Source organism: Lampetra planeri, chromosome 1, assembly GCF_965212315.1.
Source record: "Lampetra planeri chromosome 1, kcLamPlan1.2.h2, whole genome shotgun sequence".
Lineage (NCBI taxonomy): Eukaryota > Metazoa > Chordata > Hyperoartia > Petromyzontiformes > Petromyzontidae > Lampetra > Lampetra planeri.
The window spans coordinates 1,059,524-1,076,220 of NC_136107.1; the positions used below are offsets into that span (position 1 = coordinate 1,059,524).

The following is a 16,697-nucleotide window of genomic DNA, read 5'->3' on the forward strand; positions in this document are numbered from 1 at the left end:
AGAAGCTCCACGGCCGCGGAGCCGCAGGCCGCACACGTGCGTCGTGTCCCGCCCACGTGGACCCGGCTTCCGCGCGCCGAGTGCGCATGCGCGTGGGGTGGGGGGCGGGGGGCGGACTCGGGGTCACGGGGGGGTCACGCGGCCGGCCCTGCGCAGGCGTCTCCTGGAAATAATGAAAGAAAGCGGCGCGAGTTTGTAGCGAGGAGGTTTCTGCCGCGTGATCTTCCTTTTGTTTTGGTTTTCGCTCGTCAAGTCGCTCGATCGGCTGCCTCTTGTCGCGTGACAGACGACGGCCGAGCCATGAACAGCGAGGAGCACGTGCTGCGCCTGGGCGAGAGCTTTGAGCGGAGGCCGCGAGCCGGCTTCCACGCCATCCGATGTGAGAGTTCAACCAACGCCACCACCACCACCACTACTACTCGATCATAACAACAACAACAACACGAACATGAAGAAGTTATCGTAATTTACATTTATAGTCGTCATTGGCAGGCCTCTTTGTCAGTCCACCGCTGGATGAAGGCGTCCTCGCGCTGTTGGGGTTGTTTGACCATACTTCACCGCGCTGGTCAAGCGCAAGCTCGCGGGGGGGGGGGGGTACAGGGTTGGCTTAACGTGTTCGCCACTGATGTTAGCCGTGGCCGGGAATGCTGTCGGGGATTGTTTGTGTCAGGCTGGGAAGCCACCGCTCCCCACCCCGCGGCTCGTGTACCGAGCGTGGGCGAATCGTCGCCATGAATTTCGATGTAAAGCTTTCGTGACTGCAGGGATTCATCTTAAGACGTCGCCATGAAGTTGGCACAGGGGACGTTACCTACCCCCAAGGGGGTTTAGTTGGGGAAATACCAAGGGGCATTGCCACGTATTTATATAACACACACACGGGAGAAACACCACTGCGACATTGTTTAGCACTTAGAATATTGCGGGGTGTTGGGGTTTAAATATAAGCAAGACACTGTACACGATTGAGACATTTACATGGTTTTCGTCGTTTTGGGTGTTAGAACTACGTGAGAGGCCATCGATATGTTGACGTGTTTATTGTATAATTGAGGGCTGAACATGATCCTCATGGCGGTACCCCGGGGTACCAAATAATACTAAATGGCCGAGGCAATAAAATGTTTTATGTCTGGGACGCTATTTTTTCCCCAGGGGTTGTACTTAACTCCGCGACTGGGGTACCAATCAAGCCGAAATCAGTGCTACTCCGCGATGTCAAAACGCCAAACAGCATAAACAAATCCGAAAAATTATACTTTGAATGGTGCATCGTGTACAGCTCGTCGAGATGAGTCGATTGCCGCATCGCCGACAATTAACAGACTAAAAAAAAAGGAATATAAAAAAATAACTTAAAAAAAAACACGTTTTAATGAAATGTACCGTACTAGTAATGGCAGAACTCCACGACTCCAGGAAGTGGCCCCGAAGCTTGCCACAACGTAAGGGACCGTGGCCATTCACAGGCAATGTCAGTTTACCGTGGGCAATTAGAGCCAAGCCGAAACATAACATATAAAAAATAATGTTTTAAAATGTTGTTTTATGATAAATTGTCATCAGTACGACATAAGTATACCAAGTTTGCAGTCGATACCACATTGGGAAGTGGGTAAAAATTTAGAATATTTGAGGATACAACAACAGAGCGAGTTAATAAAAAGCGTGTAAAAGAAAAATAATAATAATGACTGCATGACGGACATTATGCGAGAGCCGGGGTACCGCCATAAGGTTCATATGCGGCTCGTTTGATGCACAGTACGTTGAACACGCTGTTGTTCAATAGACGACTTCAAGCCAGCCTCTATCGACACGGCATGTGAGGGCACCCTGGACGTGGGGAAAGGCGATCAAGTCACCATCACCCTGCCAAACGTCGAGGTAGGAAGTGAGCTTGCAAGGGCTTATGATCTCGAGTGAAAACTCATTCCTTTAGAACTGATTTTTTTTTTTACCATTGTTACGCCTACAGGTGACGCTTCTTCCGCACTTCTGCGGCCGTCTGGAATGCTCTTCCAATATTAGGAAGCCACTGGAGATGTGCACTTTAAAATCATCTCAATTGAAAACTAATTTCTTTAGAATTGTTTTTTGTGTAATGTTTTTTGTCCTTGCCCCGCACCTCCCGGTTAGCACGGTTAGCTACGTACGGTGCGAAATAAGTTCAGCATAGTACATACGTGTGCGCAGCAGTGGCCCAGTTTTCTTAAGTTCAGCTAAACGTCAAAAGCCTTACAATTCAACTACGTAATGGTAAAAAAAACTAATGGTTAATACAGTAGTGGGATATCTTCACCATCATTTACATTGTCACTATTCTAGAAACCATTTCGTGATTATTGTATGTGGTGCATCAGGGCTCTACTCCACCCACAACTGTGTTTAAAGGCTCCAAGAGACCATGCATGAAGGAATGTGTTCTCATTATCAACCATGACACGGGAGAGTATACATTGGAAAAGCTCACCAGCAACATCCAGGTCAAGAAAACCAGGTGAGTGATCAATGCTTGAAAAGCCACAAAGTAATGTATGTACATCATCACTCCAATCCTAACCCCCCCCTATTCAATGATTGACTGCAATGATACATATGTATTCATATAGTAATCTTGTCCTTTTACTGTTTTACACAAATGTGTGTCCCACGTCTGTAACGCATCTCAATGTTGCTACATTTAGATACGATGAATATGAAGTTGTATTCATATTTAGGTTTGAAGGCAGCAGCAAGATTCAGAGCCGAATGGAGCAGCAGCAGCAGCAGCAACAACAGAGTGGGCGTGCAGGACAGCCAAGCGGGCAGACAAAGAGCGCAAGTCGGGCAACAACGGGCAGTAAAACTTCACCTGGAAAAGAAAAACAGTCTCCTGAACCACTGCACGACATCGAGAAAGGCAAGTGACATCAGAACTCTAAAATAATACTACAAGTTTGATGGTTGAACATTTTGTTGCATCTGTAAAGACAGGTTTCCAAACAATAAGCTGATTCATTGTGCCTGAAACAATGTTCATGTTCTGAAACAGAGCTTCTGGCCGAGGCCCGTGCCATTGAAATGAGCAATGCCAGCTCCTCGGACTCGGACAGCTCGAGCAGTGGCAGCGAGAGCTCCAATGAGGAATTGGAGAGCCGCGTGGCGCTCTCCCCTGCCCCGACTCAACCCCTCTCTCAGCCTCAGCCCACGCCGCTGCAGCCACAGATCCCAGCTCCACCCACCGCAGCAAACTTACCCAACGGCACCACCCGCGCACAGCCGCCTTCGGAGCACCGGGGGTACATGAGCACACTGAGTAAGTAGTCACACGCTGCACTTTACACTCAACGGATTCACGATTACTCTTATGCACATGCTTGCACAATGGTAGTTTTCTTGTAACGAGCTGACCGCAATGACTTGTTCGTGAATACTGTATAGACCAGGTCAAATACTGTTAAATAACGTGTAATTTTGCGTATTGATTTGTAATGATGAATTTCTCAGTAACATGTGTTTTTGTTTTCTACAGGAAGTGACTTGCAGCTGAGCGAATCTGGAAGTGACAGTGACGACTAATTTTTAAGATATCCACTAAAATATCTTTCGATAATATCTGTACCCCAATCACTTTAGTTTCATACAAAGCTGATCCCATGCTTAAAATTATCATTTTCTGTACCTGCCTATATTTCCCCTTGTCATATCGCATAGCATTTGAGGGAAATGTAATGCATGTTACTGTTTCAGTAGATTTCTTTGTTATATCATACTTACGTTTAAGACATTAACATTACATGTTGGCACAGTTAACTGGGATAATATATTTTATTTGGGTCTTTCGGTAAAGTCACGTGGATAGGTTCAAAGAAAATAACAAAAAACTATGACGTTTCGATTGCAACACAAGTGGTCGTGTTTTGTTAATTTAGTTTAACCTATCTACGTGACTTTACTGAAAGACCCAAATAATATGAATTCCTGCAGTAAAACGAAAGCTTTAAGTTGGGATATTTGTTTTGCTCTTTAGTATTTGCCATGTGTACATATCCATTACCATGATTGTGTTGCCATATAAAAGCAGATACAATAAATGCTAATTGTGCAATATAAACCGACAATTGTCTAGTTTAATCTACACTTACATTTTGGGAAGTGAATGGTTTCCAAGTAAGATGATTAACATTCATGTGTTTGGTAAAAAGCCAATTCCTGTAATAGACCACTGATAAGTGGAGATGTTTTATTTACAAATGACAGTACATTAATGAAGGTTAAGAGACTTTAGCTCATTCAGACAATCTCATTTGATATATGCTGTTCATACCTACATAATTTGTACCCCATCTGGAAATGTGTAGTTTACACAATTGAACCTTATGGCGGTACCATAGTACCCCGGCTCTCGCATAATGTCCGCGATGCGGTCATTTTGTCCGATGGTCGGCGATGCGGCAATCGACTCATCTCGACGAGCTGTACACGATGCACCACTACGGTGCGTACGAGCGTTCAGGGTTTCGGCGCAATCGTCCTCGCTGCGTTTTCGACATCGCGCAGTAGCACTGATTTCGGATTGATTGGTACCCCAGTCGTGAAGTTAAGTACACCCCTGGAAAAAAGTGTACCAGAAATAGAATATTTAATTGCCTCGGCCATTTTGTATTATTTGGTACCCCGGGGTAACGCCATAAGGAATAATTGCAATTTGACGCCCAAGTTGAGTTCTAAGCCCTTGCACAGGAGAACCCGTCGGCAATGCTTGTAGTCTCATCCCAATATGGGCATCGCTCCCATGTTTGATGTTCGAGAATGGCTCTTGACTGTGCCCCAATACAAATACACGGGAAGAGGCAACGTACTGCACGCACACACAATTCACGGCAACAATTTTAATGTGCAGTTATCAAAAATTACATTGCTCATTACTAGTTTTCGTTGGTTTTGTACTTTTTAAAAATTTGTTCACAATTGAAGGAATAAGTAAACAATATTTTCATGTTTGTGGTTAATATAAGGACATAATTTTAATGTATTATCAGGGAAAATGATTCTCGACAGCAGCGTGTACTACACCTTCATTCACATGAAGCTGATTCATTCAGCACGTGTTAATGCCAACATTAGGTCTTGATTCGTTATCCACACAGATTATTTATATCATTTTGACCAATACATCCCTTTTGTTACTATTTTTGGAAAACTGCATATTTAACAATTACCATTTTGCAAGAAATTTGCCAGTACAAAGTCTGAAGAATGACATGGAAAATCCATTAATCAAGGTAACAAGCAAATAGCCCTGATGGGGGAGCACTAAGATCAAAATCCAGCGAATGCTTTCTAAACATTCCGCAGGTATTCCATGCACGTCAAAAACAAAGCGTCAAAGCTGTAACCCCGCTTAAGGCTTGGTGGCTTCACTGCATTCACTGGGTGGGCGGCTGCAGTTAGGGAGTCAGGCGCTTGGGGTCACGTGGGAACATGGAGGTCTGGCGAACGTTATGTAGGCCCAGGTAGAGCATGGTGACCCGCTCGAGACCTGTGAGACAAGGATCACATGCGAGTGTTTAATCGCCGACCAAAACAGCTGCACTGGAGACTTAAGTGATTAAACACAAAGCAAAAAAAGGTAATTACAACTTTATCATCACTCTGATGTGTTCCGGGTTGTGCCGTATTTGTTTTGCTCCACGATCTGGGAGCTTAAAGAACTAGAGGCTCCCTGCACGTGCAGCAAAACGTCGGACATCATGCCGAACAAAAAGCGGTACAACCTCAACTCGCGCCAGAGCACAAAACAGCACAAGCGTGAAACCGCAGCCACACAACGGAGTTACCTATGCCTCCTCCAGCATGGGGGGGAGCGCCGTAGCGGAAGGAGTCGATGTAGGATTTAATTTTCTCCAGGTCTGAATCGGTGCACAAAGGACATGGTCGCCATATAATTACAATCAGGTGTTAACCATTCATAATACAACAATCCATGCTTTGTAAACTTGACTACCAATCTTTCAGTGACCACTTGGGAATGTTATTTCCTTCTACGAATGTTAAAACAATTTAATCAGGCTTCCTTCACAATCGTTCGATCATGTGAATGAGCATTGCAAACATTTTTCAGAATAAACGTATTGGAATGGTATAATGTTACACGTACATTTCTGTTGATAGTGCTTTTTGAATTTCCATATTAGTGATAGTGAAACTCATGCATTCGCTTCTTGTTTTTGGACCCGTTTGAGAAAAACAACGCTTTACAGAGCGGCGATAGTCACGTGCCCTGCAACGAGCACGTTAAACCTGTTCCCGGCACTGTGGATGTGCTGGACGTACCTATGCCGTGGTGACGGGCCCTCTCCGTCAGAAGCTCTGGGTCGTGGACTCGCTGAGCTCCAGATAGGATCTCCTCCCCACGCATGAACATGTCGTACGAGTTTGAAGTTTTCTGAAAGGAGAAACAACACTCGCCGTTCGAAAACATGACCTGTTGTGTCCCCGTGTACGTCATATAAAAAAAGTTGTCGAGATTGAAAATGCAACTTACGGGGTCACGATGATCAGGCATGGTGTAGAACGGCCTAACAGCCAGCGGGTACTTGTCCAGAATGAAGAAGTCTGTGTCATACTGGAAAAATAATGTACATAAGTCAAGAACAGTAGCAGCAAAATAACAGTTGTAGATTGATACTGCATTTATACATGCATATAATATTTGCAAATAGCGCAAGTGATTTTAATTTCGGATTCGGTTTTTTGTATAACATTCTCTTACCTTTTGTTTAACCAGTCGTCCCAAGAGTTTTTCGTTCGGCGTACTGCCAAAGACATTAAGAGACATATGGCATTTAATGATCTAAAAAAATCACTTTAAAATACGTTGTGGTATCTTCTTGGTTCTTTCGGTAAAGTCACGTAGAAGGGAAGTAATAAAATAATAAAAATAAAACATAATAAAACAATTCTCACGACGTTTCGGCCACAACGCAAGCAGCCATCCTCAGGCGAAGAATGTTCGCCTGAGGATGGCTGCTTGCGTTGTGGCCGAAACGTCGTGAGAATTGTTTTATTATGTTTTATTTTTATTATTTTATTACTTCCCTTCTACGTGACTTTACCGAAAGAACCAAGAAGATGAATCCCTGCAGTCACGAAAGCTTTAAATCGAAATTTACGTTGTGGTAGTTTGTGTGCATCAAGACTTACCTGAGGTCCTCTTCATCTCCCATTTCCACACCCGCCTCCCGGAGCATGGCCAAAGCCTCAGGGAACTCCAAACGCAGAGATGGCTCCAGGAACTTGAATGGCTCAGCTGGATACTGGCGTCCCACAGTCTGGATCTCCGTCTGATATCTAACGGTTAAGAGAACGCATTGCGATATGATCCATCGTGATGAAAAAGTGCAACTCCACGTGTTCTATCAATGGGGAATAATTGCATTCAATGCATTAAAACAAGATATAATCCACATATTAAACAAAAACATCTGTTCATAATAAAGGTTTTTGGGTTAGATCGCGTTATTTAAAAAAAGTGTCGCAAGCCTCCACCACATCTGTTGCAGTGACGACTTCACTGGCACAAAACAAATGCAAAGCAATCGGCACTAAAGATAAACTTTGAAACCCCACTGCATCTGGACTCTGATGGTGTCAAAGTCCTGTACCTTGTTTGCAGACCCTTGAATATCTGCACCAAGGTGTCACCAATGGACTCTACCACCTCGTGGTAGTGGTAGTTGAAGGCCATTTCAATATCCAGCCCCACAAACTCAGTCAGGTGGCGGTGAGTGTTGGAGTCTTCGGCACGGAAAACTATGAAAAATAACACATCCGTTGGCATACAGTTCTACGTTGTTCTATTTCGCTACACAGATGCAACATCAAATGACCGTCAAATATTTATAGATGTCCATATGCAATGTTTGCTGCAATGAGTTACGCACAATGTAGTTTACATACATGTAAAATGCTGTAGGACGTTTTAATTACCATACATTGTCAACTAAAAAACATTCTCACCCAATAATAATGAACCGGTTATGGGTTCACAAAGGCTTGCCGAGTGAAGACTCACCAGGACCGATGCAGAACACCTTCTCGAAATCACCGGAGATGCACATTTGTTTGTAAAGCTGCGGCGACTGAGCCAAATATGCGTTCGTTTTGAAATAGGTGACGGTGAACACATTGGCACCACCTTCGCTGGCAGCTGGAAGACAAACAATTGGAATGGCTTAAACTAAAATACGAACGTGTATTTGAAGCAGCACATTTGTGGGAAAGGTAAATTATTGTCCAATGTTCATACTGTTATCTAACGCAAATAACTGTACCTGAAATAATCTTCGGGGTTTGAATCTCAACAAAACCCTTATTGATGAGGGTCTCCCGGAAGAGATGGCAGACTCCGGCTTGCAGTCGGAAAATAGCCTGGCTTGTGGTCGTCTAATAGAAACGCAAAGGCAATGTTATTAAAAAAACTAAACATTTATGTGCATCTATATATTTTGAAAATATGGTCAAGTGGCGAGGTTTTGTAATTACCCTCAAGTCTAGAATTCTGTTGTCCAGCCTTGTGTCCTGGTTCACAGTTGCTCTTCCATCCTAGTGAAATATTGAATAAATGACAAGTGTTTTATTATCATTACAATCACAACCAGCGTCAGCAATAACGTAAAAGTATTGGAACACGTGGCTTGTTGTGCACCGTTTATGTGTATACCTCCTCTTTGTCATTCTCTGGCCTGGTGGCATCATCCAGCTGCAGCGGCAGCTTTGGATCCGACATGCTGACAACGAAAATCTGCAGAGAACGTACAGAATTAATATTAACGTTTGGTTCGTTTTCAAGCTCTCTGCGACTGACCCGTGCAGTTAAATGTGACGATACCTGCTCTATGTGCAGCTCTACATCCTGCTGGGTGCAGCTCTCAATCTTCTGGTCGACCTTCCTCACAAAGCCCTCAACATCCACAATGCTCTCCTTGTTTATACTGAAAGAGGAAAACAGAAAACCATGGTCATGATCTTATACCAACACCTGATCTTTGGTCAACAAGGTCCACCCAAGAGTACAACTACCTGGAGTGGGAGCTCTGAGATCAGCTCATGGCCAGAAGTGAGGTGGAATGTGGCATCTAACAGCATTGGGAAGGTCTTTATTGACGATTGGATGATGACAACATCCTGCTTTAAACGTTCACAGATTTCATTCTTGTAAATGTATACTTTGTAGAGTAATATTAAGCTGAAATCACGTAATAAAAAAACTTTCTATATTAAAACGGCTGAGGAAAATATAGGTAAATTTGGAGAGGTAAAAAAAACTCTAAATACATTACGTGATTTCCAAGAAATTGTTGGTGAAAAGTGGCTCAGTGGCAGAGTGAGCTGCTCGCAATTGGAAAGTTGCAATTTAAATTCCTGGTTGACGGCTGACCAAGCCCACCATTCCTCTGCGGTCAATAATACGAGTATCACTTTGTGGGGAGTTCAACAGTGGTTGTACTATGGATAGACTCACCCTAGTCACAGGGATGAGGAGTTTCCACCAAAGGCTCAGGGCTGTGAGCAGGAGATGAGAGCATCACCTAAATGCTTATTTGCGTAGGAAATCACTCTGACCGGACTAGGTGTACAGCAGTGGTTCCCAAACTTTCTGGAACCACGGGTCACCGTCAACCCCGCAACTGTTCTGTGGACCACTTCCCACAACTTTGCAGGCCACTAGCTGTCTGCAGGCCATAGGTTAGGGAAGCACTGGTGTAGATGTGACCGGTACCTTGCAGCAAACTTCACCATCTGCTTGCTGACGTTCTGGCCAACGGCAACGATGCCCTGCACGTTGAACTGTTGCTGGCGAAGCACCAGGAAGCACTGCTTGCCTGCGGGACCACACGCGGCGCCGCAATACGCAGCACATTTCAACAATTTGCTACCCGTTTGGGGTGTTTTTCTGCTTCTTAAAATGAATGACATTAACATGCGATAAGTTTTATTCAATTGAAATTCGAACTTACCTTTGCTCCTGCTGGTGTGAACACGGGCTCGAACCCACAACTTCTGATCCGCATTTTTCACAGCCAACTCCTCCACACGCACCAGCACGCGATCTGAATGTTGAATAAATTTACAGCACTGCTAATTCCATCTATTCAGACACACTTTATATGAACGTGCTTATTATAGTATTGGCCTTAATTTCTCTTTAATTCAAGCACTGACATGAGAACTATGAAATGCAAGCAGAAAAATAATGAAGGGTGCATCATTCCCACTAATGTAACCTAAATAACATCAAGCACAACATTGGAAGTGCATAATACTGAACTGATCATCGCACTTGCTTACCCACTCTTTCTTGTGATTGAATCATGGGCGGGACTCCATAGCGATCCTTAGCATAGTCCTATGAAGACCAAAGCCAAACCAAAACGATGCGCATTAAAATACTAACATTTGTTCGGCAATAAAAACTGTTGGTTTATGAAAGACATTTGTGTTGAATGTCTGTTTTCCCACACTTACCTCTTCCTCACTTCCTTGTTGCCCTGCAGCCTGCAAAACAATGTATACCATTTAAGTGGCCCGGTGAGACGCGTGCACAAACATCACGTAGCACATGTCTACGAAAGCCGTATTATTACGCGGTGGGGTAAAACCTTTGTTGAGCCATAACGCCAGACAATGTGGGCCCACGAAGCGTGCGTGCGTGGATTCTCACGCTCACCGCCTGAGCCTGCTTCTCAGCTTTCTTTGCCGCCTTCTCAGCTTCCTTCTGCTGCTTCTTCAGACCCTTCTTGGAGGTGACCTGCCCTTCCTCACTGCAACAAAACCAAGTCCCTCCTCAAGGAGTGCCAACTACAGATTGCCAGCCTGCATACATAGTAAGCCAGCCGACAGATACAACACACCTTAATTGTGTTTAATGACAATACGTTTACTGTCACTGACGGCGATGCTCAGATTTATGAATATGGTACACAGGAATGATACTGGGAAGCATTTTGATGAGTAGGACTCTCCAGCTGACGTAAGGAGGTCAGCAAGATGGTTGTTGAAGGACAGCCAACAGCTGTGAGCGAACAGGCTGCGTTCCAGCAGAATGAAACCCGCACTCAAAACCGCACCGGTTGGACTCTGCCACAGGGCAATTGTGAATTGTAAAGAGGAAGATACATCATTGACAGCTCTAGACATGTGTGTGCTTTTATCACCTCGAAGTGCGTTTCCGTATGAAAGTAGTAAACTTGAAATGCTGATAAAGCAAAACGTTCCACGACTGCGCCGCAACATGCCACGGTGATGCTCCACACAGACATCGCAGCAATGAAGAGGCATGGTGGTGGTGGTGGTTCGCGTGCCACGCATGCACTGGGCTCTGTTATCCAGAGTAGAAGACGCATTCCCACACCCTCCCCTTGCATGTTGGTGGTGCGCCTTGCAATCAGTTAGCTTTCCGTGAGCTTTTGGCCAGAATTGCTTCACTTTATTTCGACCCGACAAGCACAAACACACACACACACACGGGGGTTGCCCTTTATTTTCGGGACGTCAGTTCGACTACGGTGCCTGCCATCAGCTACAGAACTCTCATCCCACAAGGGTTCACCCCCCCCCCCCCTATTGTTCTTGTACAGGGAAGTGGAGTTTTCAGGTCCATACGGCGTACGGCCGTTTCAATACGGCCAAAAACATGTTTGTGTCTATTTGTTTGTGTTTCTCGCTTGTGATGGGACGTTGTAGGATGAACGTTGAGATTTATAAGCGGCACGGGGTGGTCAATAAGGTCTGAATTGGTCTGTAATCAGGTAGGGCACTGATCAGGGATTGACAGCGATGCATCAGACACACGAACCAACAACTCAATCGTGGACTTACCGAGACGTGCACACGTACACACACACACCTAGCACACACACACACACACCTAGCACACACACACCTAGCACACACACACACCTAGCACACACACACACCTAGCACACACACACACCTAGCACACACACACCTAGCACACACACACACCTAGCACACACACCTAGCACACACACCTAGCACACACACACCTAGCACACACACACCTAGCACACACACCTAGCACACACACACCTAGCACACACACACCTAGCACACACACACCTAGCACACACACCTAGCACACACACCTAGAACACACACCTAGCACACACACCTAGCACATACGCCTAGCACACACACACCTAGCACACACACACACCTGCTCCGTACAGCCACGACAGCGCCGCGATGATGAAATCAGCTGAAATTCACTGACAATGAACAGCTGTCAACGCTGCATCGCAGCCCTGATCACCATCACCACCGCTCACTGACCCCCAGCTACTGCCCCAAGATCTCGCACCGAGCACGAGATAAACGCACCACCACCAGCACCACCACCATCACCACTAGCACCGCGGTCTACCGCGAGTACGAACCAGACCCGGCGTTGCCCCCTTCCCGAGGCCGGGAGGCCCCCGGCTAACAGGGCGAACCCAGGGCAGGAAGCCTTCGCTGCCCCTCGTCCTCTCGCTCACTCACCTCGCGGCGGCGGCGGCGTCGGACATGGCTTCTCTGGGCAGGCGAGAGATAGAGAGACACGGGGAGGAAGAGGCGGAGAGCGAGAGAGTCGGTGGGGTAAGGCCCTCTCTGTGTCTCCGCACGTGTACGCCGAGTCTGGCTCGCCCGCCCCCCGAAGTAACCCCTGACCGCGTGACGTCACCCGCCCGCGAGCGCCACGTGGCGGGGAGCGCGAGGCGCTGCACGTGGCCGGGGCTCGCCCGGGGCCCCGTGGCGGAGAGCGCCGGGGGGGCTTGGCTGGAATTGAGGGCAAAATGAGCACCTCCTTCCCCCTCGCCCTGGCTTCACCCTGCCACGCCGTCATTGGGCCTTGGTGAATGGGTTCCGGGCAGGGCAAGGTCTCTGTGCAGCGTTGGTTGGGGTTCTTCGTGACGACCCACACAATGACAATGAGTGTCGCGTATTGTTGTGATGAATGTCCCACTGCGTGAGCCCGGCGGAGGTCTACGAGGAACTTCGCGTGGCCACCGAGGGCGCGTACAGCGTGGAGGCTCGCGCTCGCCGAGCGAAGAAGGGCACCAAGACAGGGAGCCCGGACTAGCACATAGCAGCGGGGTGCTGCATGCAAGTAGTGAGTAGTGTGTGTGTATAGCGGCTGCCGTGGGAAAAGCCTCCATCCAGCAAGGGGACCTGGAGGGGAAAGAGAAAAAAAACCTCCGGCCGGGCACGAGCCCCTCTACGATTATGAACCGGGAGGAAAAAACTCCCAAATCCGACACCGCCGAGCACAAGCCCGCATCTGGAGGTTTAACCCCCTGGGCCGATCTACCACGCCAAAGCTTCGTGTGACAGCAGATCGTGCAGCTCAGGGGAGTGTTTTTACACCACCCGTCGCATCGTTGAATGTGATGACATTTACACGGAGTAATTGCGTGTTGTTACACAACGCAATTAAACGCACGTTGGGAAACGCGGCAGAACCCATGCATGTGCATGGTTTTTCCTGTTTTCACATCACAAAGGTTCGAACTCAGTGGGACAGCTCAGGACCCACAAGCCTTCGTTCTGTCACGAGAATAACTGTTTCGGCTTGCGTATTTAAGGACTAACCACCGCCATGGGAATGCGAAATTTGCAGAGTTGGTTCTGGGCTAAGAACATCGGAACGGACTTATCACACATCAACACAATACTCTATGTAAGAGTAAGTAGCCAAGCGTACACCCTGCGCTTAACGTACTGAACCCTACAACAACCACCAGTCGCCACGAAGTGGAGGTGACGTCATAACGACGTTTGTGCCAGGTTAAGTGCACTTTGAGGCCACGTGAAGTGTCGAAGGCTCGCTGCTGACAGCTCACGGGGCAGACCCGGACCTTCGTCCCCCTGCTGTGGTGACAGGAGCGACACACACTGCCTCAGACGATCCGGTCTGGTTAAACCCAGAATGGATCGTTGGCAGGTCAGCCTGAATGTTTGCAATCGGCACAGATGTTCCTTTATCAGGCTCCACGTTTCGTAAGCAGAGAAGGGAGAACATGACTGAGGCCGAGAAGGCCCGACGCCTCTTATAGAGTGATCGGCGAGGTAGCGTTCGAGTATTTGGCTGCTATAAATTTCCACGTGATAAGCCAATTCGTTGAGCTATCATTTGTGGCCAGTTCGATTCTGAAAAAGAGCTATACAGCTCAGTGGGCGTTATGTAGCTGATGAAAATATAATGCGGCTCGACTCATTCGGAGTGAGACCTCCGCTGCCAAACCGGAGTTGCTCATAAAAAACTACCCAAGAAAGTTTCGATTTAAAGCTTTCGTGACTGCAGGGATTAATCTTCTTGGTTCTTTCGGTAAAGTCACGTAGAAGGGAAATAATAAAATAATAAAAATAAAACATAATAAAAATAATTCTCACGACGTTTCGGCCACAACGCAAGCAACCGTCATCAGGTGCAGAACAGGTCTGTCGGAAAGAAAGACAGCGTCTGAATGACGCTGTCTTTCTCAATGACGCTGTCTTTCCGACAGACCTGTTCTTCACCTGAGGACGGCTGCTTGCGTTGTGGCCGAAACGTCGTGAGAATTATTTGATTATGTTTAATTTTTATGATTTTATTATTTCCCTTCTACGTGACTTTACCGAAAGAACCAAGAAGATGAATACCAAAAAAAGGTTTAACCCTACAATATCCCACTAAACATGCGACGTTGGGCAAACGTTGGCATGTGGTTCAAACCGTTAGGCCAGCGTTGACCAAATCTTCCTTATTTACTGGGAGGTTACCCGAGCTAGAATCCCATTCGCGGCTAACATCATTGGCGATTGATCCTGAACCGCTCCTGTGCCATTTATAGACTGGTAAATATTCATCCAGCCGTGCACCTTCGATTCGCACGGTTGGTTACCTACGGTGCGAAATAGGTTCAAACATACACACGACAAAGGGTTGTGATTGAATCAATTCTATTCTCGTTTCCGCCCCCCCCCCCCCACCAAGGTTTACCAGGTGTGGTGAGGGCAATGTTCCCGTGGTGCCACGGGAGAGACCGTGGGTCCACCTATGCACGCAGCGCGTCGCTGCCCTCTCTGCGTTCCCCTCGTGTTGAGGGACATCTCAGGAATGCGTTATGGACGCCAGCTCTGGTGGAATTCGTCTGAATCGTTCACGCGACACAGGCTCGGACACGGCTTAGTCGATACGACTGTAAATGAGTAATAGGAAAAGGACACGTAATTTTGGTGAGACGTAACTTATGACCTTGCGTAATGGAGGTGGAGGAGTTGGTGGCGTTGGGACAGAGGCGAGGAGGGCCTTGACGGGAATATGGAACAAAAAACAATTTCGATTTAAAGCTTTCGTGACTGCAGGGATTCATCTTCTTAGTTCTTTCGGTAAAGTCACGTAGAAGGGAAGTAATAAAATAATACAAATAAAACATAATAAAATAATTCTAACGACGTTTCCGCCACAACGCAAGCAGCCGTCCTCAGGTGAAACCAGGTCTGCCGAGGCGACAGCGTCTGAATGAAACAACACCACAACCCAGCTTAAATATACGCTCCAAGCGTGGTGTTTTTTATTCAGACGCTGTCTCCCCGACAGACCTGGTCTTCACCTGAGGACGGCTGCTTGCGTTGTGGCCGAAACGTCGTGAGAATTATTTTATTATGTTTTATTTTTTATTATTTCATTACTTTCCTTCTACGTGACTTTACCGAAAGAACCAAGAAGATTTTGGAAAGCTTATTCCGTGCTTTGCACGTGGCCCTTGAGCAGCAGAGGGCGCCATGCACTTGCGTCCAGGCTCCAGAGGCATTCGTTGAGCTGCCAACGTCGCCTGTGCAATGAGAATTGTAACTGCGTAGGCTGATGCTGCCCTGCGTCGAGCTGCGTAGTTCTCCGCTCTGTTTTAAGATGGTGTTGTCACGTGTTGATATTCGACGTTTCACTCCACGTACTGCAAGCTTCTTCAGGATCGCAACAATAAATCGGAGAAATACTCAGTTATGTTGATATTCTGCAAATCGATATACGGTATCAGCAGCCGTGATATGCCACAGCGCATGGCAAATAATATGTTGTGGTCTGCGTGCCGCCTGGGGCAGAATCACACTGCACTGGCAGGACTTTATGGACCCAGATCTGCGGAAGCCATCATCATCATCATCAGCCGTGAGCAATCCACTGCTAGATGAAGGCCTTCCCAAGTCGTCGTCGCCGCAAACTCCCACGGTTCTGTGGCGTAACAATCCACCTCGCTCCTGCACACGAGCTGATGATGATCATCATGATCATGATCATCACTATTTACGTTCCGTCCATTGGCTGCCACTCCTTGTGAAAGCCACCGGCGGGGTGAGTTTGGCCCTTTGCACTCGGTTTTAAGTCTGGGCAATGAATGAGGAGCTGCATGCAACAGTGAATTCATTCTGCCTATGCCTCGGGTCCCTCCCTCCCCAACGTTTCAAAGTCTCGTTTCTGTTCCAAGTGCCCCTTGTGCAATGTTCCGCACATTCCATTTTCCATGAGGGCTTTAATTGAGACCCGAGTTTGGTGTTTTGAATACCTGGCATTCTAAAACGTTTTCAAGTCAAGTAACCCCGATTGCGGCTGGCGTCTGGCTGTTTGTTTTTTCGGCGCACCAAACATTGGGGACATTCCGAGCGGTTGT

At 46.9% G+C, this 16,697-nt stretch overlaps 2 protein-coding genes across 2 annotated transcripts; one reads left to right on the top strand and one right to left on the bottom strand.

The window, feature by feature from the left end:
• Positions 1 to 135: 135 nt before the first annotated feature.
• EAF1 (ELL associated factor 1) lies at positions 136 to 4,099 on the top strand. The gene is made up of 6 exons (XM_078600655.1): positions 136 to 379; positions 1,796 to 1,890; positions 2,367 to 2,503; positions 2,724 to 2,905; positions 3,038 to 3,301; positions 3,518 to 4,099. The coding sequence occupies exons 1-6, from the start codon at positions 301 to 303 to the stop codon at positions 3,562 to 3,564; spliced, it is 804 nt and encodes a 267-aa protein (XP_078456781.1). The 5' UTR covers positions 136 to 300; the 3' UTR covers positions 3,565 to 4,099.
• A 763-nt stretch (positions 4,100 to 4,862) lies between these two features.
• LOC144722135 (aspartate--tRNA ligase, cytoplasmic-like) lies at positions 4,863 to 12,716 on the bottom strand. The gene is made up of 18 exons (XM_078600342.1): positions 12,550 to 12,716; positions 10,718 to 10,811; positions 10,516 to 10,545; positions 10,339 to 10,396; positions 10,008 to 10,100; positions 9,770 to 9,872; positions 8,879 to 8,981; positions 8,711 to 8,791; positions 8,533 to 8,592; positions 8,322 to 8,433; positions 8,063 to 8,197; positions 7,653 to 7,800; positions 7,192 to 7,338; positions 6,761 to 6,803; positions 6,533 to 6,613; positions 6,322 to 6,433; positions 5,826 to 5,897; positions 4,863 to 5,527 (listed from the first exon to the last, which is right to left on the bottom strand). The coding sequence occupies exons 1-18, from the start codon at positions 12,573 to 12,575 to the stop codon at positions 5,436 to 5,438; spliced, it is 1,590 nt and encodes a 529-aa protein (XP_078456468.1). The 5' UTR covers positions 12,576 to 12,716; the 3' UTR covers positions 4,863 to 5,435.
• Between the last annotated feature and the right edge of the window lie 3,981 nt (positions 12,717 to 16,697).

Bases quoted from the DNA above. Each gene is read 5' to 3' on its own strand.
- EAF1 (XM_078600655.1), top strand. From the start codon at position 301: ATGAACAGCGAGGAGCACGTGCTGCGCCTGGGCGAGAGCTTTGAGCGG. The intron at 1,891-2,366 runs GTAGGAAGTGAG...GTGGTGCATCAG, and splicing joins TCACCCTGCCAAACGTCGAG to GGCTCTACTCCACCCACAAC. The intron at 3,302-3,517 runs GTAAGTAGTCAC...TGTTTTCTACAG, and splicing joins GGGGTACATGAGCACACTGA to GAAGTGACTTGCAGCTGAGC.
- LOC144722135 (XM_078600342.1), bottom strand. From the start codon at position 12,575: ATGTCCGACGCCGCCGCCGCCGCGAG. The intron at 8,982-9,769 runs GTACCGGTCACA...TTCCTCTTTCAG, and splicing joins ATGGTGAAGTTTGCTGCAAG to TATAAACAAGGAGAGCATTG. The intron at 5,898-6,321 runs GTACGTCCAGCA...GCACCGATTCAG, and splicing joins GGCCCGTCACCACGGCATAG to ACCTGGAGAAAATTAAATCC.